Source organism: Monodelphis domestica, chromosome 1 (assembly GCF_027887165.1).
Source record: "Monodelphis domestica isolate mMonDom1 chromosome 1, mMonDom1.pri, whole genome shotgun sequence".
Lineage (NCBI taxonomy): Eukaryota > Metazoa > Chordata > Mammalia > Didelphimorphia > Didelphidae > Monodelphis > Monodelphis domestica.
In genome coordinates, this window is record NC_077227.1 from 379,928,384 (window position 1) to 379,954,819 (window position 26,436).

Sequence of the window (26,436 nt, forward strand, 5' to 3'; positions counted from 1 at the left end):
TCTGTTTTTACTGACACATCTCTAAGATAATATGGATACAATTATTATTTGTATTCACGTACAGAGTAAAGTGGACCTCTGGAGGATTTCATGGGTTACCAGGGCCTAAAAACTCACCATTTGGGTCAGCCCACTAGTAACCAGATTCTCCAAACTTGACCGGACTGGTGTTCAGGCAGCAAATGTAGTCTACTTCTAGGTCCATACTTGAAGCTTTTTATAGATTGGTAGACTCTACTTCAGAATTTACAGTCTGTCGCCATAGTCACAAGACCCAAGCTCTCCTTCATGCTACAGGAAGTCACTTGAAAGAGGACTTTGGTGCAAGAACCCAAGTACTAATCACTGTGCCCCTCTCGTGACAATGTCTGACCTCTTCAATCTTCAGTTAGAAAATGAGGGTAAGGAGATAGAATGTAGAATCCACACACACACCTACATATAAACACATGTGTCTATGGTATATGTTATGTATATGCACCCTGATATATGCATACACACAATTTTTACAATGGAAAACAATTTAATCCTAGTTTATAATACAGTGTCAGCTTTATCTTGAGTAGGAATACCCTTTACAACAGAATTGACATATCACTTATTCAGATTGAAGAAATCCACCTTTCTGCTTTCTACCCAGAGCCCATTTTATTTTTATTCAGCTCCGATTATTGATAAATTTTTTCCTTCTTTCCAGATGAAATCTCTCTACAAGTTGCCTGGTTCTTCTCTATGGGAACAGCCAGAACCAGTGTAATCCCTCTTTAATTGACAACTCCTCTTTCAGACAGTTGGAAATGACTTTCATCCACTCCCTTTCCATCCTACCCCTCAGTCTTCTCTTCTGTATGTAGGTCAAGCATCCCCAGTTCCTTCAACTGATCCTTGTATAACATGTTTCTAATCCTGTCACCATCCTGATTGCCCTTGTGATTTAAGAGTTGTTCTGTTCTGTTTATTTGGTTGCTGTTGTTTATTTTTTTCTCTAAGTTGCCAGTCTGGCTTCTGAGTGCAGGTATAAATGTTCCTTTTTCATAGCATAGCACTTGAAAGGACACTGCAGTCATAGAATATATATTATTATATATTCGAGAATTGAGGGCATCACATTTGACCACTGTAAATCTCTGAGATATTTGTGGAGGAGGGTTTGATTCTGAACCTGGAAGTTCAGAAAGCAATGTGACTGTACCTGGAGCTATTCCAGGACTGAACTTTCTAGGAATACTGCAAATAGAAGAGTACCTAATAGCTTCAGCCTTCTAGGGGTTTTAATAAAGTCCATCAATGAGCATTTATGAAGTACTTCCTATGTGCCAAATATGCCATTTTTAGGATTCAGGGACACCAGAGCTGTATATTCTTTAAAATATACATCCTCCATGCAACACCCTGTTAGCTGAACTATTGTGGCTATCCATTTGCCTTGAATATATACTGTATCATTTAACTGTACCCCTCCCCCCTTAAACCCTTACCTTCCATCTTAGAATCAATACTATGCATTGGTTCCACAGCAGAAGAGTGGTTAACAGCTAGGCAATGGGGGTTAAGTGACTTGCCCAGGGTCACACAACTAGGAAGTGTTTGAGGTCATATTTGAACCCAGGACCTCCTGTCTCCAGACTTGGCAGAATACCATATTCTTCAAAGCCATGAGAAAAGACAGTATTTCATTGATTTTACACAGAAAACAAGTAAAAACAAAAGTTATAAATAAATTTGTTTTTAGGAAGAAAGCTCTAGCAATGACCAAACCAGGGAACAGTTTCTGATAAAGAACAAAGTAAGAATCTGGGTATTGGAGCAATGTATGACTTTACTATGTGTGATATAAGACTCAATATATGACATAAAAATGAATGACTTTAGGATAACTAGGTAAATCTAGGTGAGGGGAAGATCACAAGTTTATAAAGTATGATCTGGAAGGGACTGTCATCTAGTCCAAGGTTTATTAAGTTAAAAAAATTATATGAATTCCCTTTGGCAGTCTCATGAAGCCTCTAGACCCCTTTTTAGAGTAATTTGTATGTGTAAATTGAGATACATAAAAAATCAAAGGAAACCAATTCTATTGGAAGTTTTAAAAATATTAAAAAAAAAGTTCATTTAAAAAAAAAGACCATTCTGAAGTGCTTTTATGGTGAAAAATGCTATTTCCCCCTTACCCGTTTTCAGTTCCATCTTATGGGTTGTTTTTTCCCCTTTAGCATGTAAGCTCCTTGAGGGCAGAGGCTGTCTTTCTTTTGGCTTATATTTGTATTCCCAGTGCTTAGTATAGTGCCTGACACACAAGAAGTGCTTAATAAATGGTTTAGTTATATTTCTTTTCATTTTTTACAAATATTTTGTTTATTTTAATAGAGCTGATACAGATAATGTCCATTTCAAACCCACATCCCAGGCCAAAAAGTACATTAAAGTTAAAAGATAGCAGTTATCTGCTACATACATTTCTGCATCAAAACCTTTAATTGCTTTATAGCTTGCAACTCCCCAACTCTTCAGGTCCTTTTTCTTTTTTTTCTTTTTAAAGTTTATTCTGAAGCTCTTCTTCCACTTTTAAAAGGAACAGTTCATTCTTCCTGAAATCAGGAGAATAGGCAACCTTTGAGCCCGTTTACCTTTTCTCTGGGTGGGATCCTAGTCTACACTTTGTGTTTGGATAACAGTTACTTGTCTCAGACAGAACGACAAACATTTTCTGTTCTATATTGCTGCAAAACCCTGTATTGTCTGTCCATGCCCTCTGGAAGCAAGATCCTGAGCCTTTTTCTTTCTAGTGGTTCTTGTGGCAAACTTACCTGATAAACTCAACCTTCTCACTTTTTCAGATGAAAAAAACTGAGACCCAGGGAAATGAAAGGACTTACCCATGATCCAGATGTAGTAGCACAGCCCGTAGTCAAGCCCAGGGTTTCTAACTCCAAGTCTAGAGCTTTTTTCCCGTTGTATTACTCAGGATCCTAATTAAGCCAAGGGTGCCATTTTTAGACCATTCTCTTGGAATAGTTGGAATAATAGTTAATAGGAGGGGCCTTTCACACAGATTCCCCAACTAAAGCCAGTCAATAAACATTTATTTTTGTTAAGTGCTAGAAATGAGATCTCTGGCAATTTTTATTGGGACCTGTGGCAATGAAGATCAGTGCTACTGCAATTTTATTCTTAGAGAATTCTCTGAGGTACTGAAAAGTTAAGTGGCTTAACCAGGGGCACAAAGACACAGGCAGGACCTGGATTCAAGTCTTTATGATCTTGTGCCAGCTCCTTATTTGTTATCCGATGCTGTATCTTGTCTTAAATATATTGCATTAATTAGAGTGTATCCTCATTTTGTAGTTTCCTCCTTGAGGATCAAAAGCTATTGCTCTTTTTTGTTTTAGAAACTCTAGGGTTTCTCAAAAAATAGACATCAGAAAGTCACATGGTATATAAATTCTGCAAAAAAGTTCTAAATTTTCTTGGTCATATCACAGGGCCCATTCCTTTGGCTTTCAGCAAGTTACTGAACTTCAATCATTGTTGAAGGAAGAACACAGCTTGTAACGCTGGCATGGAAAGTTTATTAACTGATATTAATCAATTGTTCAATTAGATTTATTAAGTCTAACTTAGTAATTTATTAAGTATCCATCAGGTGCAAAGTCCTGTGTTGGTGATGGACAAAAATGAAGCCAACCCAGCTCTCGAGGAGCTTACAGTCTAATGGGAGAATGCAATACATACACAGATAAATATAGACCATGTCATTTTAAGAGGAGAAAAAAGCACTTGCCTTAGTGATGGGAAGAATACTACTGATACGTTACTGTTGCAATAATCTCAGCTTCATGCAACACCTCTAAAAGAAAAAAAAAAGATACTTTGTTATTTAACCCAGATTCCTACCTTCTAGGTGCAGGATGAGTTATTTTGGATGAGTTTGGTTATACCAATATATAGCTCTATTCCTTCAATTATCAATAGGTCAGGGGCTTTAAATCAAGTAGCAGAGCTTTTAAGACATAATAGCAAAGTAAATAAGGGAAAGTTTCTGCACCTCTCCTTCCCCCAAAAGGAACAGTATCCCACAAACTGCTGTACTCTTGGTGGGAAAGAAAATGCTACAGGGAAAATTTGTAGTCCTAGGTCTGAATCCTACTTCTACAGCTACCAATCACTCTTTCCCAGAGGGGTTGTTGCTGACATTTTCAGTTGAGCTTCCTCTCCCTCAGGACTACTGTCAGGTTTAGTGCTTTTCATTTCTTGGGCTTCTTTCTCAAAGGGGGTATTTATTGCTCTTTTGTATCACTGACCATGCCTATGGCTACTTCAACTTTTTTGTTAGGCCTACAGTAACACTCAGCAGCATGGAAAAGAGCCACTTGGATCACAATTCTTTCTCAACCTCCTCATATCTTCTCGGTAGAAATTCCCCCAGACCCACTTTAGGTTGGAGGAATCTAAATTTCTTTCAGTTCTCATCATATGCATAGTAAATATATCAGGGCTACACAAACTACCTTGAAATTTCCAACACTGGAACTGGCAACCTATAAACTATACCTGGATTATTGTTCCCCTTACATTTACTTTGAAGAGAATTACAACTCAATATCTAAAATGCTATTCTAAACCTTAAAACATTTCCTTCACAACACTTGTGAAGTATGGCTTGTATTATTGTCCCCATTTTGCAGATGAGGAAACTGATTCAGAGAAATTAAATAAGTAGACTGCCTGGTATACTGGATTTAGAGACAGAGACTCTGATTTCAAATTTCATTTATTATCCAAGAAACTTGGGGGAAGAAATTCCCAAGTCTTGGACTCATTTTATCCATCTATTAAGTGAAAGCTAAACTCGATTATCTCTAAAATCCCTTCCAGCTCTAATTTTATAACATTCCTGATATTTCACAGCTAATAGGAGTCTTTAGGATTCTTGACTCCAAGGCATCGATTCCAAGAAACAGAGGACGAAAGGATGTTAGAAGTAATTGCATTTGACTCCTATTTGGCCAAGGTTACAGTGCCCAAACTAGGATTTAAACCTAGGACCTCCTGACTCCAAGCCCAGCACCCTTTCCCCTGAACTAAGTCCTGCCCTCTACAATATGTGTACCTAATTATTCCTGTGCCTGTTTTCAACTTTTCACATTGATCCATTTTTAAAACATTCCTTATACCCTATTATTTGTCAGCTCTCTGAAGAACCCAATAGCACATGGTTTCAAATCCTGTTTTGGATATTTTTATTTGCTATGTGACTTTACAGAATTTCCAAGACTCGGTTTTCTTCTCTGTAAAATGCAGATTCCTGTGGCAAGTAACTCAAAAGTTTGTGAGGATCAAATGAGATATATATCAGACATTTTCCAAACCTTCAGAAACTATAAAAATGAACATTATTAGTAGCCCCATGCTCCTTACTTCATGCCCACATAATTGAAAAGAGCCTAGGTTTCCATCATTATAAACTTATAGCTCCCATATAATTTAAAATACATTTATTGGGCAGCTGGGTGGCTCATTGGATTGAGAGTCAGGCCTAGAGACAGGGGTTTTAGGTTCAAATCTGGCCTCAGACACTTCCCAGCTGTGTGACCCTGGGCAAGTCACTTAACCCCCATTGCCTAGCCCATAGCACTCTTCTGCCTTGGAGCCAATACACAGTATTGACTCCAAGAAGGAAGGTAAGGGTTTTTATGGGAAAAAAAAATATTTTGACTTGAACCCACCAACCTTTCAAGCTATTGTCTAGTAGCAATTCCTCCTAGAGAAAGATTATTTACGTTCTTTCCCTTAATATCTGCACCTCCCACCAATTTCTTTATCCTTTAATTCTCAGCTCCTAACTCCACCATTTGACTCAAAATGCCACCTCCAAGGTAACCAATGACTTAAATGCTAACTCCAGTGGCCTTTTCCCAGTCTTCCTTCTATTTGTCTACTGATGCTTTTGACACTATCAGATGTCTTCTTGCATTTTCTTCACTAGGCTTCCATGACACTGCTCCATCTCTGTTGTCTTCCTGTCTGAATACTTCTTCTTAGATCTCCTTTGCTGGATCATAATTGTCTTCCGTCCCACTAATCACAGGCATTGCCCATTCTGAGGTTCTGTCCTGTCCCTCAAATTGCCTCTTTCGGTTCAGGACTCATGGGTTCCCTGGCATTTAAAGCCCACCATACCCTGTTTTCCTACCAGCCTTTCCAGGCTTACTTCATATTGCTCCAAGAACTAATCAAACTGACCTGCTAGTTGTGGTTCCCTGTTCTCCACATTCCATCTTTGAATAGATTACTCTCAAATCTAGTCCTCATTTCTTATCTGAAATCCAGTCCGTATTATCAACTGCCTGCTGGACATCTTAAGCCCTGGAAGTCCCATATATGTCTCAAACTATCCAAAATGGAATTAATTTTCCCCCAGAACCCATTTTAACTCAAAATTTTATTTCTTTTGAAAGTACCATCGTCCTCCCAATCACTCAAGTTCACAATCATAAAGCCAACTTTAGCTCTTCACTCTCTCTCAATTTTCTACACATCTAATCAGTTGTTATTATTGCTACATCTCTCCTATCCATTCCATTCCTTGCTCTCTGCTAACCTAGCCTCTACCCTAGGTTAGATGGGGCAATTAGGTCACTTAGTAAATAGAGCACTGGAACTGGAGTGAGGAAGACTTGAGTTATAAATTCAGCCTCAGATACTGTGACTGGACAAATCACTTAACTTGTTTGCCTCTGTTTCCTAAACTGTAAAATGAGGATAGCAGCACATACACCCAGGGATGTTGTGAGGATCAAATTTGCAAAGCACTTAGCACACTATAGGTGATATATAAATGCTTATTCCTTGGGCCCAACTAGTCTAAGCCCTGAGCTTTTCCCTTGGATTTCCACAGTAGTCTTCTAACTATTTTCCCTGCCTCTGGTATCTCCCCTCTTTAAGCCATCCTTCGAATAATTGATAAAAATTATATTCCTTAATATTGGTAGGACCATGATACCTCTGTACTTGGAAATCTTCAGTTGTTTGCCCATTGCTTCCAGTTTTATCTCTATGTTGGATAAAATGTAAATTCCTCACCCTGGCATTTAAAGCCCACCATACCACCATACCCAGCCTTTCCAGGCTTATTTCATATTGCTCCAAGAACTAATCTTAGTCAAACTGACCTGCTAGTTGTGGTTCCCTGTTCTCCACGTTCCAATCCTGCCCCCCTTTCCACTCCTTGGCACACAGGGTCCCCAATATCTGCGCTCCTTTCTCACTTCTTTCTCTGGAAATCCCTGGCTTTCTTCAAGGTACAGCTCAGATGTCAGCTCTTACAAAAAGCCTTTCCTGACCCCTCCCAGAAGTTAGTCCTCTCCAACTCTCCAAACTGTTTCAGATTACTTTGTATTCACTTACTTGGGTACATGTTAACCCTACAGCATAACGTAAACTCATGAGGACAAGGATTGTTTCCCTTTTGCCTTTGTATACCCTAGCGCCTGGGGCAGAGCCAGGCAGTAGAGCCAGCAGGCGCTTAATAAATGCTTGTTGTTGAACTGGATTGATTTAAAGCCAGAAGACACGGGATTCGAATGGCATCTCTGCTACGTACTACGTGCATGGCCCTCAGCCTCCTCATCTGAAAAGCGAGTGAATAGCCTCCGGCGTATCAAAGGTCCCTTCCAACTCTAATAGCCCTCAGTGTCTTCAGGGTCCTGCCTGTAGATGGCACTGCAACAGTGCCTGGAAAACGGGTAAATAAGAAAACGCAATTTGGTTTGGCCTCTACGGAGGCCCGTAGCCGGTCCTGAAGATGGCGACTACCTTGGACGGCCACGTCCGGATCTGTAACCAAGAGATTGTCATATTCGACTTGGAGGTTAAAGCGTTTATCCAGGTAATGGAACCCTGCTCGAGCACCCCTTCTTCTCCCCGCGTCTCATGTCCGAGCTTCAAGAACCGCAGACCCTCGGGCCTTGAGCATACTCTTTCCTTCCCACTCAGGGAAAGGCAGACAGAACCACTTCCCTTCACCCCGCCCCCCTCCGGCCCCCTTCTCTTTCTCCCACCTTGGTTCTGGGCCTCTCGCGCCCTCCCACCCCCTCGGCATCCCTCGCTTCCGTTGGCGGCCCTCTCCCACTTTCCTCCTCCCTGTTTCCGTTTGTTTCCGCGTGCATTTCTCACCTTCGTTTCTATTGGTCCCTCGTGCCCCATCCCCACTTTCATTGGCCCATTTCCTCCACCCCCTTTTCTATTTCGCTCTCCTCCTTCGCTTCCATTGGTCCTCTGCGGCCATCTCCCCCTTTTCATTGGTCCCATGCCCACTATTCCTCTTCCCCTACGTTTCTATTGGTCTTTGCCGCCTTCCGCTCCCTATTTCACTTCATTCTTCCCTCGAAACACTCCCTTTTAACTTAAATGTAATCTTCTTGCTCTGGGGTCCAGAGAGAGCATCACGTTCAACCCCTTCATTTTACAGTTGACCCCAAAGAAGTTAAGTGTCCTGTCCGTGGTCACTCACCTAGCGTGTCGATAATTCTGACACAAATATGGTGCTCTGTCTTGGTCTGGGAGCCTTTTGGTGAATTTCGCTCAATGACAAATGTTTATTTACAACTCTCCACAAGTGCCCTGCATTGTGCCAGGCAGAAGGGCTACAAAGACAAAAATCAATCAGTGAATAAGCAAGCATTTATTATATGCCTACCTGCTGAGTTGTGCTAATTTATGGGAACAAAAAGGAAAGCCAAAACATAAAAAGTGCCAGCTCTCAAGGGATTTGAATACTACTTGGGAAGACTATGTAAGTAAATAAGAAGCCACCAGACTCTTACAGATAAAGAGAAGTAACCTTTTTGGTAAAGGTTTTAATGGCTACAACCTCTCTGCCAAATGCTTTGTAAAGGTTGCTTTTCATCTGTATCTTGAAAGAAGTAAAGGATGTCAAAAGATACAGGTGAGGAAGGAGAGCATTCTTGACATGAGAAATAGTGCTAAGGTATGGAGCCAGAAAATAAGTCTATTGTAGGAGGACCAGCAAGTAAACTGGTACAGTTGGATTATAGAATGTATGGAGAAAACAAAACTGGAAAGTTTTCACAACCTAAAGGTCATAAGAGTCTTAAATTCTTTATATTAGACCCGGATGATTGTAGTAGAGAGCCACTGAAGATTATTGAGGAATTGATCAAGCCAGCCATTTGAGGAAAATCAGTTTGGTAGCTGTATAGAGGGATAGATTATACTTAAAAGAGACATGAAGCATTGAAACTAATTGGGAGACCATTACAATTCAAGTGGAAAGTGATAAGAACCTGAACTAGAATGGTGACTTGTAGGAGAAATGTGAAGGTAGAAATAAGATTTGTCAACTGATTGCATATATGGGGCAGGGGAGAGGGACACTGAAGTAATTAACTTGGAAGATTGGTGGTTCACTCAACAGTGATAGGAAAATGAAATAATCCCTGTCTTAGAAGTCAAGAAACATTTGTTAAGTGCCAGCTATGTGTCAGACACTTTGCTAAGTCCGGGGGTACAAAGAAAGGGGACAAAACAGTTTTTGCTTTTACAAATTCATGGTCTAATGGGGATGGTAACATAAATGACTGTATAAATAGAATATATACAAGATAAACTGGAGATAATCTCAGAAGGAAGGCACAAAGATTGAGATGGATTAGTAATGATTTCCTTCTGAAGGTGGGATATTAGCTGAGACTTGATGGAAGCCAGGAGACAGAAATGAGGATGGAGGGAATTATAGGTCTTGGGGGATAGCCACTGAAGATGCTTCAAGTTAGGAGATAAGTGTCTTGTTCAGAGAAGAGCAAAAAGGCTGGTATTATTGGATGTACAGTATATAAATGGGAGTATGTTGTAAAACAGCTGGTTGGTGCAATGAAAGGAGTACTGGACCTGTAGTCAAAAAGTCTCAACTTCCTGAGGTGGAATCTGGCCTTAGATACTAGCTATGTGACCCTGAGCAAGTCACTAAACCCTGTTTTGTCTCAGTTCCTCATCTGTCAAATGAACTAGAGCAGGAAATGGCAAACCCCTCTAGTATCTTTATCAAAAAAAAAAACCCAAATGGGGTCTCAAAGGATTGGATATGTCCAAAAACCAATTGACTGAAAGGTGTAAAAAGATTGTCGAAGTAGGAAAGAAACAGACTATTTGACATTTGGTCATAGGTAGAGCTACCAGAGTTTATTCCATGTAGATGATATGGTCAAACCTGTTAGGAAGACCATTTTGACAACTGAGTTAAAGCTGTCCTGGAGTGAGTAGAGGCTTGGGGCAGAGAGACCAGCTTGAAAGGCAGGAGCTGGAAAGGGCCTGTATCAGAGTGGTGGTAGTGTCAGAGGAGAGAAGGAGACAAATAGAGAGTTGATGCAGAGGTCAGATTGAAAAGATTTCACAAAAATTGGATATGGTGGGTGGGAATAAGTGAGGAGTTGAGAATGACATCTAGTTGTCAAGCTTGAGGGTCCGGTAAGGTGGTGGTACCCTTGACAGTAATATACAAGAAGTCTGGACACTGGGAAGTTTTGGAGGAAAAAATGAGTTCCCTTTCACATATGTAAAATTTAAGATGCCTTTAGAACACAGGCAGCTTGGTAGCACAGTGGATAAAGAGCCAGGCCTGGAGTTGGGGGCACCTGGGTTCAAATGTGGCCTCAGACACTTCCAAAATATGTGACTCTAGACAAGTCACTTAACTCCCCACTTCCCCATTTCATAGCCCTTACTTCTCTTCTGTCTTAGAATTGATACTAAGAAAGAAGGTAAAGGTTTTAAAAAAAAAAAAGATGCTTTTGGAACACTCAATTTATCCAATAGACAGAGATGCAAGCCCCAGAAGTTAGGAGAGAGATCAGGGCTGGATAAATAGATCTAAGAATCATCAGCATAGAGATGATAATTGAATCCACAAAAGCTGATGAGATCACCAAATGAAATAAAATAAGAGAAGAGGCCCCAGGACCATCTTGGGAGATACCCAGTTAATGACAATGAACTAGGTGAAGATTCTGCAAAAGAGACTGAAAAAGGTAGGAAGAACTTGGAAATGGTAATGCCTTGAAAATCTGGAGAGAAGGTAGTATCTGGAGAAGGGGCTATTGAAGTGTCAAAGGTTCCAGAGAGGTCAAAAAGAATTAGAATTGAGAAAAGGTCATTAGATCTGGCAGTTAAGAGATTTTTGATAACTAGAAAGGCAGAGGGACTCCAGCAGAGCTGCTCCCTTCCCCCTCTTTGCCACCCTTCTCCACCCCTCTGTGCTTACTTTCTCCCTGAGCAGAGAGCTCAGGCCACTCCCCTTTCTCTCTCTCCCCTGTCTGGGGTAGGGGGGTAGGAGCACTTGTCTCTGAGGGAGGGGGGGTTGGTACACTGCTCATGGTCTCTAAAAGGGACACCATCACTGGTGTAGACAGACTTTTCAAGGACTTTAACCACAAAAGAGAGAAGAGATCTAGGGTGACAGCTAACAGAGATGGATGGATCAATGAGGGGTTTTTGAGAATGGTGAAGACATGAGTGTGTGTGGACAGTAGGAAAATAGCCAGGATACAGAGAAAGATTGATAATAAGTAAGAAAAGTAAGAATGATAAAGGGGGCAATGTGCTGGAGAAGACAGGAGGAACTAAGATCACTTATGTATTTTTAGAGACATTTGCTTTTCTTTCTATCCTTAGTGCTTAGTTCCTTGCACATAATGAAGATAAAATTCTTGTTGACTGACTGATCTGTACTCCATCTATCTGTTTATTACTTCTTGCTTTTACTTTTTTACAATTCTATGCCTCTTTGCAGATTTACAGGTACTGGGTGTTGTTTTTTTATATCATTTCTTGCTTACAGATCACATTGGTTAAGACTGTAGTACAGTGGATATAGCTTTGGGCCTGAATTCAAGAAGATCTAAGTTCAAATTTGGCCTCAGATTCTTAATAACTGTGTGTCCTTGGGAAAGTCAATTAAACTCTTTATCTCCTTCAATTTCCTCATCTGTCAGAGATTTAATAATAACACCTACCTCCCATCATGATTGTGAAGATCAAATGAATATTTGTAATAATTTGAATTTAATTTGATATAATATTATTAAAGTACTTTGCACAGTATCTGGCACATAGTGTTATATAAATGCTAGCTATTATTATTAATTATTATATTTGCTGCACATCTGTTATCCTCAGAATAATCAATTTTGATTTTTTTAAAGGAGACATTTTCTTTTTAAAAATTTTTAATTTTAAAAATATTTTTCCATGTTTACATATTTTATTTTCTTTCTCTCCCCTCTTCTCCCTCCTGGATCCAGTAAGCACTTCCACTGGATTATACAAATGTTATCACTTATATCAATTTCAATATTATTTATTTTTGCAATAGAGCAGTCTTTTAAAACAAAAACCCCAAATCTTATATCCACATAAATAAATGATAAATCATTTGTTTTTCTACTCCCACAGTTCTTTCTCTCAAGATGAATACCATTTAAAGGAGACATTTTCTAATACACTAGTGGACTTAATTTTTGATGTCCAAATAAGTAGGTCAGTAAACTAAAAAAACAAAAGAAACTAAAAGTTTTTTGTTATTGCTGTTTACCTCTAGCCACTTTATACCTCAGTTTTACTGTTTATAAACTATAAGAATGGTGACTTTTATTTTCTAAACAAAAATATTTGGCTGGTAAAGATTTTTTTTCCTCAATATTTGAATGAGAAGATATTTAAGGTCAGGACTGTGATTCAAAATCTGAGAGGTATGATTGTCATAACTATTTTGCAGTACTTCTGACCATTACTTTATTTATGCTAGAAAAAATGAATCTAGTGTTAATTCAGATAAAATTGCATCCCACTCTCAAAAATATGGATTAATGGTACTGTGGATTTTTATAAATGCTAATGAATAGCAAAGTGCTTTAGGTCTATAGGCCAAATCAAACCAAGCCAAGCTGAGCCAACAATCCAGAAGCTATCAAATAAATTTGAAATACATCCTTTGAAACCTTTGTAAAATATTGCAATATTTGTTCTAAGGTTTTTGGTTTCTTTCCTCCTTTGGGGGGGGGGCAGGTTATGTATGAAGATGGAATGAGGTAAAAGAATTGGGAATTAGGGTGAGGTTAGCAGTAGAATAAAAAAAAAAGACCATTGGAGTAGAAGTGAACATAAAGCAAGCCAGCAAAAATCACAGACAAGCAGGACCGATTCAAAAATTATAAGTTGAAGTTATATAATCAAAGGAAGAGCAAACTGTATTTAATAGAGACTCAGTTTCTTGTGTAAAATTCTCTCTCTTTTTTATTTTGTATTTGTAAATGTTTGTTTTATTTGGAAGTGATTAATATCACTTCCAGAATAAAAGTTAAAACACTGAAATTCATTCTATAAATTAATGAAGGAAATTATTCTATATGTTCTAATTAGTTACTGTTTTAGTATTTTATACTACCATTGAAGGGAATTATAATTTTCATTTTTTAAATACCTATTTATTTGTGATTTCTAGTCTATTCCTTTCCAACCAATTGTTTTCACTGTCACTAAAATTTAAGATTCTCAGACCTGTAGTGGAAAAGGCATTGGGTTGGGATTAAAAGCCATGGCTGGGTTCCAGTCCCAGCTGTGAAATCCATTAGCTGTGTTCCCCAGGATAAGTCACTTAACCTCTCTGAACCTTGAACTTCAGGATTCTCATTTGAAAAACAGATAATAATAATAATTACTTCTTTCCCTTTTTTCCTGCCCCTGACATGCTTATTTCTCAGCATTCATTTGAAGGAGAGCAGAAGAAAGTAATTAGTTTGGAAGGAAACCACTCTGAGCCAGTATTATATGAACTCATTGAAATAGTTGGGACTTTGATCAAGAAAAATCCTATATAGAGTTGTGAAGAAAGTGTTTGTAAACCTAGAGGCACATGTATTTTCGTTATTATATTAACTGGATTATGTTTAATAAATGTTAAGGGCTAATAGCTATGTTAAGCTAGAGTAATTTGTTGCTTTATGTTCTTTTCCCAAAAATATTAAACTTTGAGAACAACTGACATGACATTTTGAATTATCTTGCTTTAGAGAGGGAAATAAATAAAAGCAGTTAGACATCCAGGTCTAGAGGTGTAGAATCATACCATGTTTGAGATCTCTCTGGTCAATACTTTTACTTTTTTGGTCTCAGGACTCCTTTTCATTCATAAAAATTATTGAGGATACTCTCCCCCAAAATGCTTGTATGTGGATTATATTTAATTATACTTATATTAGAAATCAAAACTTCTTAGTATCATTGTAAAAATAGTCTTGACCTCAAAGACCCTTTTGAAAGGATCTGGGGGACCTCTAGGGATATTTGGACCACTGATGTAGGCTAGCCTGCTTATTTTACAAATGAAGAAACAGAAAAAAAGGCTTCATTTCATTGAGTGGAAAAGAAAGCACCCATATCTCACCTGTTTTCTAGGATATCCGGGATTGCTCAGGACCATTGAGCACTCTTACAGAACTAAATGCCAAAGTGAAGGAGAAGTTTCACCACTTACGACTCAAAATACAGGTAAGCAACCACTGAACCAGGGGTTTGTTGGTGTGTTATAATGAAGGTGGTTATTTTCTGGACACCAGTTGGGACAGGGATGAATGTTTAAATATATTAGCCGAAGTCTCAGTGATTACAATTCTATATCAACTTACTATAAAATAAGATAAAAAAAAACACACAACCCTCTGAAGCCTTCCTGTTGTTCCTAAACCAAGTTGGACATATTCATTCCTTATATTTTGTACTGCTAATTACCAGTTATTGCTCTCCTGATTTTGGCTAGAGTTATCATATAAGACAGATTGGAGGCTTATTTCTTGGTTGTTGGGTATATTATATATCAAATTAAGTGTTTTACTTCCTTTCTTCCCCCAAAAAGATAAGTGCTGCCTAGATTATCCTGGCAACCAAGATTCTTAAAGTAGTTGAGAAAATGAAACCCTAGCATTACCATGATTAGGGCTTCCCTTCCTATGTCCTACAGCATTCTGTGCATAGTAAGTGTTATTGATCTGTTATGTGTATGTTTGTATATGTGGTTCTGGTTCTCAACTTGTACTGTAAGAGTTGTCTTCTTTCTCTTCCCAAAACTACCTCAAATTCTTTGATACTCTTCTCATGAAAAAGTGATCCTACTTGGCTCATGTTTTTTTTTGACTTGGTGTAGCAGCAGCCTTTTTAATCATACAATTTAGAGCTAGCAGAATGTTTGACTATCATTTAGTACAAGCCGATCATTTATCAGGTCTGGGGTCCAGAGAGCTTATATGACCAGCTTTGTCAGAACACATGTTGATTTGTTTAAGTCAGATAGCTTATGTCTATTTTTATGCCATTCTCCTTTCCATATTTTTCCCATCAGTTATTAGGGTGAAGGCTCCCCAACTCCCCAAAGCTTACTTTTCCCCTCTTTTTTCTGCCTCTGACTTACTTAGTTACCAAGTACTTACTTTATTTGAAGGAGAACAGTAGACAGTCATTAGTTTGGACAGAATCCACTTGGAGTCAGTGCCATATCATCAACCCATTGAAATACTTGGGAAATTGATCAAGAAAAATCCTACACATCATAAACAGACAAATTGACATAATAAAAACATCATAGGCTACATGAAGTCTGTTTCTGATTATTCTGCCAACTTCATGTATGACTGTGGGCAAATTACTACCTCTATAGGCCTCAGTTTCCTCATTTATATAATGGAGGGGTTATACTAGATTGCTCTCCAGGGTCCCTTTTGTTTCTATAGAGTGGTACAATAGTGACTAACATAGTTACAGTGAAGTAGAAACTTGTTTGTTCCAGTAAATAAGAAAGAAGCCTGGGGACCTAAGAAGTCAGTATGGCAACAGAGAGATATATTTTTTGTTGTATTTTTTATAAACATGGATCTATGTAGACTTTCTCTAGACCAGGGATTCCCAGCAGTGGTTTGTGGTATTCTCATAGGGATCAGGATAGGGACTGGATCTGTGATTTTGGGAACTTGAAGATAACAAAGCTCTATTCTAGTGTGAAATGACACCGTCCAGAATTCTCTAAGAAGCTCAGTGACTTTCTTAAGGGCCCACAGCCAGGATGTTAAAAGGACAGGCCAATAGCTTGGGACTTAAACCCAGGTCTTTTTGTCTCTGAAACCAGCTCTATGTCCAGTAAGGCAAGCTGTCAATTAATTTTTATTTGTAAAATGACTATATATTATACACCAATTTAGGAGGGAAATATCAAAGAAACAATGGTAAGTTAACATTTCTACCTTTGGGGATAACACCAAATAGAATAAATTATAGACTTTATGTCATCAGTTATCTTTTATAGTTTGTTGATTGATATTCATTAAGTATTTTATCTGCTTCTAACTTAAGGAGTACCAGAAGTTTCCAGTAATTTTTGGAATCAATTATTTTCTACAACTAGAATAAGTTTTATATGTTTTGCAAGAATCAGTAACTTTACATTATTTTCACATATAATTATTTTCATCTATAGGAGCTTGAGCAGATGGCTAAAGAACAGGATAAAGAATCTGAGAAACAAGCTTTGCTTCAGGAAGTTGAGAATCACAAAAAGCAGATGCTCAGGTAAGTGAAATCATTACCATCATCATGTCATAGTCATACTGTGAATTAAAAATTCCATTGGATTAACTTTCTAATAAGCTTTGTCCAAGTGCTGGGGTGACTAGGTGACATAGTGGATAGACTCAGAAACACCTGATTTCTTTCCTTCCTTCCTTCCTCCCTCCCTCCCTCCCTCCCTTTCTTCCTTTCTCCATTCCTTCCTCCCTTCCTTCCTTTCCCCCTTTTCCATCTTAAGAATCAGTGCTATATATTGGATCCAAGGCAGAAGACCGGTAAGGGCTATGCAATTGGGGTTAAGTGACTTGCCGCAGGTCACATAGCTAGGAAGTGTCTGAGGTCAAATTTGAACCCAGGATCTCCATCTTCAGGATCACTATTCACTGAGCTACCTAGTTGCCCCAGAACCTGATTTCAAATTCTACCTCAGATACTTACTCGTTGTGTGACTTTGGGAAAGTCACTTAACTGATATTTGCCTCAGTTTCCCCATTTATCAAATGAGGATAACCATAGAACTTATCTTTCAAGGTTGTTCTGAAGATCTAATGAGATAATGATTGTAAAATACTTAGTATACGTCTGATACATAATAAGCTCTATGTAAATATTATTATTAGGTAATGATTTAATGTTTCTGTATCTCATGAGTTCCTTTCCTCCCCATACTGATAGGAAATTCCTTTACTGTTCAAATGTAGTTGGGTAAATTATAGAAGAAGGAAAAGAACAAGTTATCAGTGGAGCAATTACTTTATTAGAATATATACTGATCCATCAGTAGTCACATTAACCTATGATGTTTTCTAGCCATAATGTTTATTTATGAACACTTAAATTTAAATTTTTATAAAATTATAATGGTTAGTCCAGTTGGTTTGAGCAGGCTACTTATGAAACCAGAGTCACAGCTATAATTCCTAAATGAGGCATTTAATTTTTCTAATATTTCATGGTCAAAGACCATAGCCTTAACTTAGGGAATTCTTTTGTAGATTTAGACTCTTGATCAAAAGGAAGTTTGAATGAGAGAATGTGAATAAATCTTTTAAAATTCACCCCATTACCTGAAAAAAAAATCACACAACTCATACCATATGCCCTCTGAACTGGAATCCTCTACTCTAAAATGAAGTGATTAGACTCTGTGATCTCTGGTCTTTTCCAACTCCAGATCCTGTGATCCTATTCTCTGTTGATGCTGTTCACATGAGCATGAGTTTTGCATGAAACTCAGTGTCATGCAACATGAAGAGGAATAGATCTTTGGGGTTTTTTTTCTCTTTTATTCTTTTTCTATATCACGCAATATAGTAAAAGAACCAGTCTTCAGATACGGATTTTGTGCTATTCTCTGCTGTGTTGCAGAGTGATCTTATGTGGACAAACTTAGAGGGAGGTGAGGACAGGGAGGCCAGCCTGCTTCTACCACTGCCTTGCATGAATTGCTTTTGCTCTCTAAGAGACTTGGCAGCTTATTATCACTGAAGAGAGTGTATATCTTTTTGATTCCAGCAATCAGACTGCATGGAGAAAAGCAAATCTTGCTTGTAAAATTGCAATTGACAATTTAGAAAAAGCAGAACTTCTTCAAGGAGGTGACATGAGGCAGAGGTAATAATTCCTTTTATCATCCTTTTATGTATGGTTCTTATTTGTACTGTTTTAGTGGTTTAGATCAGAAGTAGTGAGCTTACAGGGGCCACAAGGCCCTAAACTAGATTAAAATGGAATTGGAAAGTGTTAACAAAAAACACAATACAACACATATAGTTACTTTGTGATTTTCTAAATCAGTATGCTGCCTGCAGGGATCTGTTTCTCTTTGAGTGTAACACCACCAGTTTAGAGACCTGTAAACCATTGTTACTCAAGAGAGAGACACAGCATGTAATCAGGGCAAATGTGCTCCTTGCTAAACACAAAGTTTAGATAAGACATAATCACTGTCTTGGAGCTTTTAGGTCTCAAACCCTACCTTTAGGAATCCATTTTCTCTTGTCAGTGACACATTTCATCCTTCCTTTTACTTTTTAGAAAAACTACTAAGGAGTCCCTGGCCCAGACTTCCAGCAGCATCACAGAAAGCTTGATGGGTATCAGCAGAATGATGTCCCAGCAGGTTCGCCAGAGTGAGGAAGCCATGCAGATTTTAGGTAAGACCAGAACCAGGATTAGAAGACTTCTTCCTTCTTTAAACCCTTACCTTCTATCTCAGAATCATTACTGTGTATTGCTTCTAAGGCAGAAGAGCAGTAAGGGCGAGGCAATGGAGGTTAAGTGACTTGCTCAGGGTCACACAGCTGGGAAGTGTCTGAGGTTTCAGGTTTGGCTCTATCCACTGAGCCACATAGCTTCTCTCAGAGGCTCTTAAGTACATTTTCATCTAACTTCTAATGATGCCTGTGGTTGATAAAATTAAAAAGTGATTTTTATAACATTTTCATATTTGAGGTATTTTTAAAATATTGAAAGAAGTGATAATATAGGTATAAGTATATAGATATAGGTATAAGCTACTAACTAGACTGTTGGGCCTTCTGCTTTGAATTTCCTTAGGAAATTCTTTTTAAGTAAGAAAATCAGAAACTCTGGGGGGGTGGTATTAAAGACCACTTAGTTGATTTTTAACTCAGATTGGCAACACATTTTTATTCCCAGGAAAATTATAAAAGGGAATTCTTTTCATTCTTTTAAATTCTATTTTTTCCCAGTTCTTCATTTGAATAGGAAGACTTAGTTTTTCCTCAGAATCGTTCTGAGATTATAAATTCCATACCAGACAACGTATCACTCAGTGTGAATACTATATTGAATACTATAATAGAGCACTATAGAAAGATGCAAAGTGAACAAAAGACACGAGCCTTTGCCTTTGAGTAGTTTATGACCTCATGGGGAAGATGGAACAAACAAATGGAAGTACATTGATCAAAACCACATACATTTCTGGGTCAGCTGGGTAGCTCAGTGGATTGACAGCCAGACCCAGAGATGGGAGGCTCTGGGTTCAAATCTTGCCTCAGATACTTCCCAGCTGTGTGACCCTGGGCAGGTCACTCCCATTGCCTAGAGCTCTTACCACTCTTGTGCCTTGGAACCAATACATAGTATTGATTCCAAGATGGAAGGTAAGGGTTAAAGAAAACACAAACACATATATTTCTACTCAGAACAATGTGTAAAAACTAATGGATTTTTGGAGTGAATGGATTACCTGTAGTCAACACTTAGCCTTGGAAGAGCTTTGAAGGAGCTTTTTTTTCTTTTCTTTTTTTTAAACCTTAACCTTCTGTCTCAGAAGCAATTCTAAGACAGAAAAGCACCAAGGGCTTGGCAATCTGGGTTAAGTGACTTGCCCAGGATTATATAGCTAGGAAGTGTCTAAGGCCAAATTTGAACCCAGGTTCTCTTGACTCTGGGTATTCTATCTACTGAGCTACCTAAATGTCCCTGAAGTAGCTTTTTTAAAAGGAACACTGATACAGTTCTTGTTCTCCCTCCCTCTACCCCCTAACAGGCCTAATTATATTTTTCTGTCAATAATAATTTCCTACTTTATAGTAGGTTTCCTTGAAATGATACTATAAGGGATGGGGAAGGAGTATTCTTTCATCCATGTCCTTTTCGGAATGTAGAGTTTGGTGATCTCTGTTCTCTCTGTCTTATATATTTAGGAATAATTCTGATAAACTCAAGATTGCAAAAATGTTAGGACTAGATACTCATATTGATGGTTTCAAACTCAAACTCAAATAATGACTAATGGAGATGGTGGTGGCAGTAAAAAAGACCACCTCCTCAAAAACTGCCATCATGGGAGAGAAACAACATGGGCTCATCTATCCTCATACTCTCATTAAAAAAAAAATCCTTACTTATCTTCTGTCTTAGAATCAATTCTGTGTATTGGTTCCAAGGCAGAAGAGTGATATGGGCTGGGCCATGGGGGTTAAGTCTTGCCCAGGGTCACATGACTAGGAAGTATCTGCATCCAGATTTGAACCCAGGAGCTTCCGTCTCTAGGCCTGACTCTCAATTCACTGAGCCACCCAGCTTCCCCCATCCTCATACTCTTGTATGAAGTACATTTATTTAGTTACAAATAGAAAAATGAGATAGCATAGATGCAGATCCCTTTTAGGGCACAGACTCTGTCACAGGCTGTTCCACCTGTGTAACCCGCATAAGCAGAGGTATTGGCATTCCAAACAGTTATGTACAATTCATTCCAATCCTGGAAAGGAAATCAAATCATTTTCTGCTGCTGCAAAGTCTAGTAATTCCTTGAATCTTGACCTCCAGTAGGAGTTGAAATGTTAACTATCGTTAACAGTTCATTTAAAGCAAAAGCTGCCAATGAGCTTTTGGATACTACCTACCTAGATTGAGACCAACAAGAGAAAGGCAGGTACCAGGTTATATGGTCTCACTCCTGGCTCTGCAGGTGCTCAAATGCATTGCTGCTCTCAGCAGCCTATTTGACAGAAACAGGGCCTCGGTTCATTTTCAGGATGTCCACTGAGCATAGCCTTCTGCTTTTGTTTCAGCAAATTCTTCTCGAACTATCCTGGATGCAAATGAAGAATTTAAGTCTATGTCAGGAACTATCCAGTTGGGACGAAAGCTCATCACAAAATACAACCGTAGAGAACTGACAGACAAGCTGCTTATTTTTCTTGCTCTTGCTCTCTTTCTGGCTACTGTACTTTATATTCTAAAAAAGAGGCTTTTTCCATTTTTGTAAGATTTATAAGACTATCTTTTCTTTTGACAACCAGTTATGAATCCTCTGTTCCTCTGAGTTCAGCCAGTGCTGCCAGCTCAAACTAAAGTATGTCAGGTTTATTTATTCAAATTGTTCAGTTTCTTAAATGGAAATGCCCTGGGGTTTGCCAGCATTCTTTTGTAAGAGGTAGGGAGAAGATTTGAAGGAAAGCATTTGTTTGGGAAGCTTACAAAGACATTGAAATTCTGAAATCCCCAGGCCCAGCATTTGTTCTGCCTAAACAGTTTATGATCTGAGGCTGCCTTTGTGTATCTGATGGACATCTCTCATTTCTTCTCTCCCTTTCTCTCTTCCTCCTTTTCACCCACCTAGAATGCCTTGAGTTCTAGATTGAAGAGAACTAAAAGGAAAGACAATGGGAGGGGAGGAAAGATCATAAATTTTTATCCATTATTAACAAATCTGATCGTTATGAGAACAAAATGCAATCTGAGTTTATAACATGTCACCATGAGACTATATACACTATATATCTTTATGCTGAAATACTTCTAAGTTAGCTTCTTGAACTTTTAGAAAGATTCCTTAAAGTTGCTGTGATAAGTGGCATACCAAACTAGGCTAGGCAGTCAGAATACAGAACAGATTAATAGTCTGATCTCCTCTATCAGCTCATCATCTGAAAGGGCCAAAGCTAAGTATGACCAAAAAGAGCAAGATGGGGCTAGGCAGACACCATATATTAAAGTCCTTCCTGGTCCTGAGTTCCATAAAGAGCCAGTGGAGTAAGAGCTGGGTGAGAACAGGCCTGAAGGTGACAAAATCTTGTTCTACAGATTTGGCTGGCCTTTTATTCCCCAGCTTTCTCAATACCAGTCTTCCCGACTATTTATAGCCTCAGAAGGCTGAGGAGTGAGGCTGAATGGAGCCTGCACACAATCCCCCCATTCCATGGCGACCATCTCTAGGGTTGCCTGGCACCTGTAGCATCTCAAATTAAAAATAGCCGAGGGGGCTCAGGAGCAGGCGAGACCAAGGCAGCCACAGCATTGTTTAAGTCTGTGAAGTAAATCAAACACAACACAATTTTGGCACTGGTAGTTAGAAGGCATGGTTTGAAGAAGCTATGGGGAAGTGTGATGTGTCTGGAATCCTGGACTGAAACTGGGAAATGGTGTCTAAGTGTAAATCATTAGACCTAGTCATCAAACCATATATAGTTTCTATGGCAAAATTTGTAAAATCATTATTGGTAACATTTTCTTCTGGCTCCATAAGCCATACAGCATCTAATATAAGGGTTCCTATGTTGCAATTATTCTAATGAGAGAGAGCTATAATCTAGAGAATATATACATACACACAGGCAGATGCTGCTAACATATGAACTCTCCCTCCCCCCGCCCCCCCCCCCCCCTCTCTCTCTCTCTCTCTCTCTCTCTCTCTCTCTCTCTCTCTCTCTGTCTGTCTCTGTCTCTGTCTCTGTCTCTGTCTCTGTCTCTCCCTCTCCCCAGAAGAACAGAGGATGCCAAAGTGGTTATCAGAAGGAAAAAATTGTCCTTTTTAGATCTTACAAAAATGAAGAAACCTGTAATGTGTAAACCTGCCTGATAGGTTATTTATATATATGTACACATTTATGTATGTATAGATTTGGACATATCTTTTATATTTTAACTAGACACCAAATTACAGACATAATTGGTTTGTACATATTAGTAATTAAAATTTTTTGAATAATATATACTTAATCCTCCATAGTATGTATTTATATATATATTTGTGTATAGAATATATAATATATTTTCAGATATAGCCCCACTAAAATTTTTTTGTATCATCTTGACATGGATTGATCTGGGCCATGCCAGGGGAACACAAGTTTTCCTACCTAACCAAGACTTTGAGTATGGGTCCAGCCTCAATAAATTGAAAGACCCATTACTAGGAGGTTGACCAAGAGATAGTAAATTTTCCTTCTAGCCACAGCAACTCCTTAAAATCTTTTGCTGAGACATGGAGGGATTGTGATGCATGTGTATTGCTGAAGAACCTCCTCTGCCCAATACTGAAGAAGTCAAAGATTCTTTGGAAAACTCACTTAAGCTTTTTGAGCCTGTTTCTTCATCTGCAAAATGAGAATGATTACATTTCTGCTTCCTACCTCACTACTGGATAGCTAGGAGAAATGAGCATTACCTTCAAACCCTAAGAGAGCAGTGATTCTTAAAGCTATATATGTACATGTTTGTATGTTTGGGTTTTGTTTTTCTTGTTTTAAAAGTGGTTGAGGGTACTCCAAGAGTTACTCCCACCAGTATTATGAAGGACTCCAGATCATAACCTTCTTGCCTTAAAGATCTTTTATTTTTAAAAAAATGAAAAAGGTGAGATGGGAAGAAAATGAGTGCTTTTAAATGAAATGGATGATATACTTAATCTATACATATAATATACACATGTAATTTTAAGCTTAGAATTGAAGTATAGATGGAAAATTCTCAGTCTGACTCCTGTCATAAATATAGAAGAAAGACTTCAAATAAGGATTTTGTATTCTTAAAAGTTTTCTTTCCTATTTAGCTGTTGTTAATATCCTAGAAATCTTTACATTTTACATTTCCTATTCTTATTTTTAATTTGTAAATAAGATGATATTTAGCTTTTTTGGGGACCATAATCAAATCCAATTTTTATTAAATGTCACTGATGTCATCATAACTTATACTTTGCAATCAGATTGAGTCAGAATACCAAATTTAAAATGTTTCCCGATTCCAGAGAGTGCTAACCCGATTCCATACAAATCCAGTAGAGGGCAGTGTTTCACCCTCACTTACCCTGTAAAGTGAGTTGTATTAAGACTTGAGAACTAGAAAGGTATTTAGGGATCAACCATACCAACCTCTTCATTTTACAGAATATATTGAATAAAGATTAATATTTGATGGAATATATTATTGTGCTTTAAGATATGATGAATACAGAGAATCATGAAAAGACTTCTATGAACTGATGCGAAGTACAGTAAGCAGAGTAAGAAAACAATACACAATGATAATCACAAGAAAATTAAATATGTTGCAAAATACAGATGACAAGCTTGGCTCCAAAGAAGATATAGAAGATGACAATTTCTCCCACTCTTTCAATGAGGGAGGAAGGTTGCAAATGTGGAATATTGTATATAATGTCAGATTTTTTTCAATTTATTGATCAATTTTGCTGAATATTTCTCCTATTTTTTAAGGAATTCTTTGTTATAAGGGATAGCTCTCTGGGAGTGGGGATCAGGAGGGATATAAGGGGAAATTTAAGTAATAAAAACAAAAGATATCAATTAAAAATTCTATGCGCTGTACCTAAGGCTAGACATGAGAAAATAGATTGTTTATCAAAGAAATGCTTGATATCTAATGTGACAAAAGTATGTTTTTATGAAGATGTCAAGAATATTTCAACTACTTGTTTACTCAGTACCAAATTGTATCAAATAATTTACTACTAAAGGATGTGTGGCATACTAAAGGCATAAAAATATCGTGAGCATTCAACTTTATATATATATTTTGTGAATGTATACAGCTCTGGTTATTTTCATTCTTGGGATTAGATGTCTTTAAAATGATTTTGCTTTTGATAATTGGATCATGTAACGAAATCACAGAATTTAGTAAGTGGTCATAGAATTAAATGTCTGGAAGGTGTATCTCAGGGTTTTGTACTACATTTTTCTGTTGCCAGGACTACTAACCACCTGTGTAATCTAGGGCAAATCACTTAACCTCTTGGAGCCTCAGTTTTCTCATTTATGAAATGTGGAGACTGAATTAGATAATCTGAAATCTCTTCCAGCCTTATGATCCTAAATCATCCAGGATGATTAAGTATCAAGGGTATTTTCAAGTCTCTAGAAAAGAGGTTTTCTAATATTCAGGAAGCCATTCTTTTCATTTTTATCTTAATTGGGAGCCTATTAGATGTTAAGGCAATGTGTGAGGCACATACAAAAATAAATACTGAGTTTCTACCCTTGAGTCTTAATTATTTTGTTGTGGAGATGAACTATAAGACAGATGAACCCAATCTTTATTTTTATGTAGGGTAAAATTTCACTCAATTTGGTCACAAGTTCCTTAACTTTTGCCTTTTCCAACTTGGCAATATGGGCCACTGATTGGAATATTGCCACCCCAGTGATGACGGATCTCATATCTTTTGTTGTAATTGGTTTCGATGGCCTCTACCAGCTGATCCAGGGCTCCCCTATTTTCCAGGTTAACCTGCATCATGATGAAAACACAGTAAAAGTTCCCAGTTGAGAGGGGTTACCTCTGGCTAGGCAAGTTAGAGGGAAGTTTTGCCAAGGAGGTAGAATTTGAATAAATGGAAAAGAATATTTCATGTGAGCTGTATAAATATATGTCGAGAGGCTTTAGGAAAGTCTGCTTTCAACCTTAGCTTTCCCACCATTTTGGGAAGATGTTATGATGTGGAAGAAAACCCTAAATTAGGAATCAAGATTCAGAACCCAAGCTTGCCTCTTTCTCCCTCTTTGACCTTGTGTGAGTTAATTTTTCTTAGCCTTGATTTTCTCATCTTTATAATGAATAGATTGGACTAGACAACTCTTGAGCTCTGCAGTCAAATATCACATCTTGGTGTTATGGTCAAAGTCTGCCCCATCTTCAACAAAATGGAAACCTTAACCCTGCTTTCATCTAGCTCACAAGGATGTTTTAAAGATAATTGGTTTCCATGCAAGATATGTTGATTCCTGATACCCAAATGAGAAGGCTCTTTAGAGAAAAGTTCCCTTTGAGATTAGTAAAAGAGTTATTTTCCTGATTCCCAGTGTCTTAGGAGATGCAGATAGTTGTATCTTCACACTAGACCCTGCATGGGTTTTACACCAAACTGCTGATCCTGGGTTTCCTCCCTTAATGTAAGGGCAGGGTAAAAATAGCTGAGTGCTAATCTAAGAGATACTGGGAGCAGAAGCCCCAGCAGTGCTGTAAGAATGATGGAGTGCAAACTGTCTTCTGTTCGGACTCTCAGTGGGTTATCTCTGGGTTGCCCTT

The 26,436-nt window shown here is 38.1% G+C and overlaps 1 protein-coding gene across 3 annotated transcripts; it reads left to right on the top strand.

The window, feature by feature from the left end:
- The first annotated feature begins 69 nt into the window (after positions 1-69).
- On the top strand, positions 70-25,385 carry BNIP1 (BCL2 interacting protein 1). 3 transcript variants are annotated; one of them, XM_056811584.1, is made up of 6 exons: positions 70-401; positions 14,470-14,562; positions 16,538-16,629; positions 18,142-18,240; positions 18,664-18,782; positions 21,177-25,385. In XM_056811584.1, the coding sequence occupies exons 1-6, from the start codon at positions 396-398 to the stop codon at positions 21,371-21,373; spliced, it is 606 nt and encodes a 201-aa protein (XP_056667562.1). In that variant the 5' UTR covers positions 70-395; the 3' UTR covers positions 21,374-25,385. The 3 variants fall into 3 exon arrangements, with proteins under 3 accessions (XP_056667562.1, XP_056667563.1, XP_001370560.1); XM_001370523.4 differs by lacking the exon at positions 70-401 and adding an exon at positions 7,659-7,888; XM_056811585.1 differs by lacking the exons at positions 70-401; positions 18,142-18,240 and adding an exon at positions 7,649-7,888.
- The last annotated feature ends 1,051 nt before the right edge of the window (positions 25,386-26,436 follow it).

What these genes read in the sequence shown, in the direction of transcription:
- BNIP1 (XM_001370523.4), top strand. Translation starts at nt 7,805, where the DNA reads ATGGCGACTACCTTGGACGGCCACGTCCGGATCTGTAACCAAGAGATT. An exon ending in AGGTTAAAGCGTTTATCCAG is followed by an intron (nt 7,889 to 14,469) that starts GTAATGGAACCC and finishes CCTGTTTTCTAG; the next exon opens with GATATCCGGGATTGCTCAGG. An exon ending in GGAGGTGACATGAGGCAGAG is followed by an intron (nt 18,241 to 18,663) that starts GTAATAATTCCT and finishes TTTACTTTTTAG; the next exon opens with AAAAACTACTAAGGAGTCCC.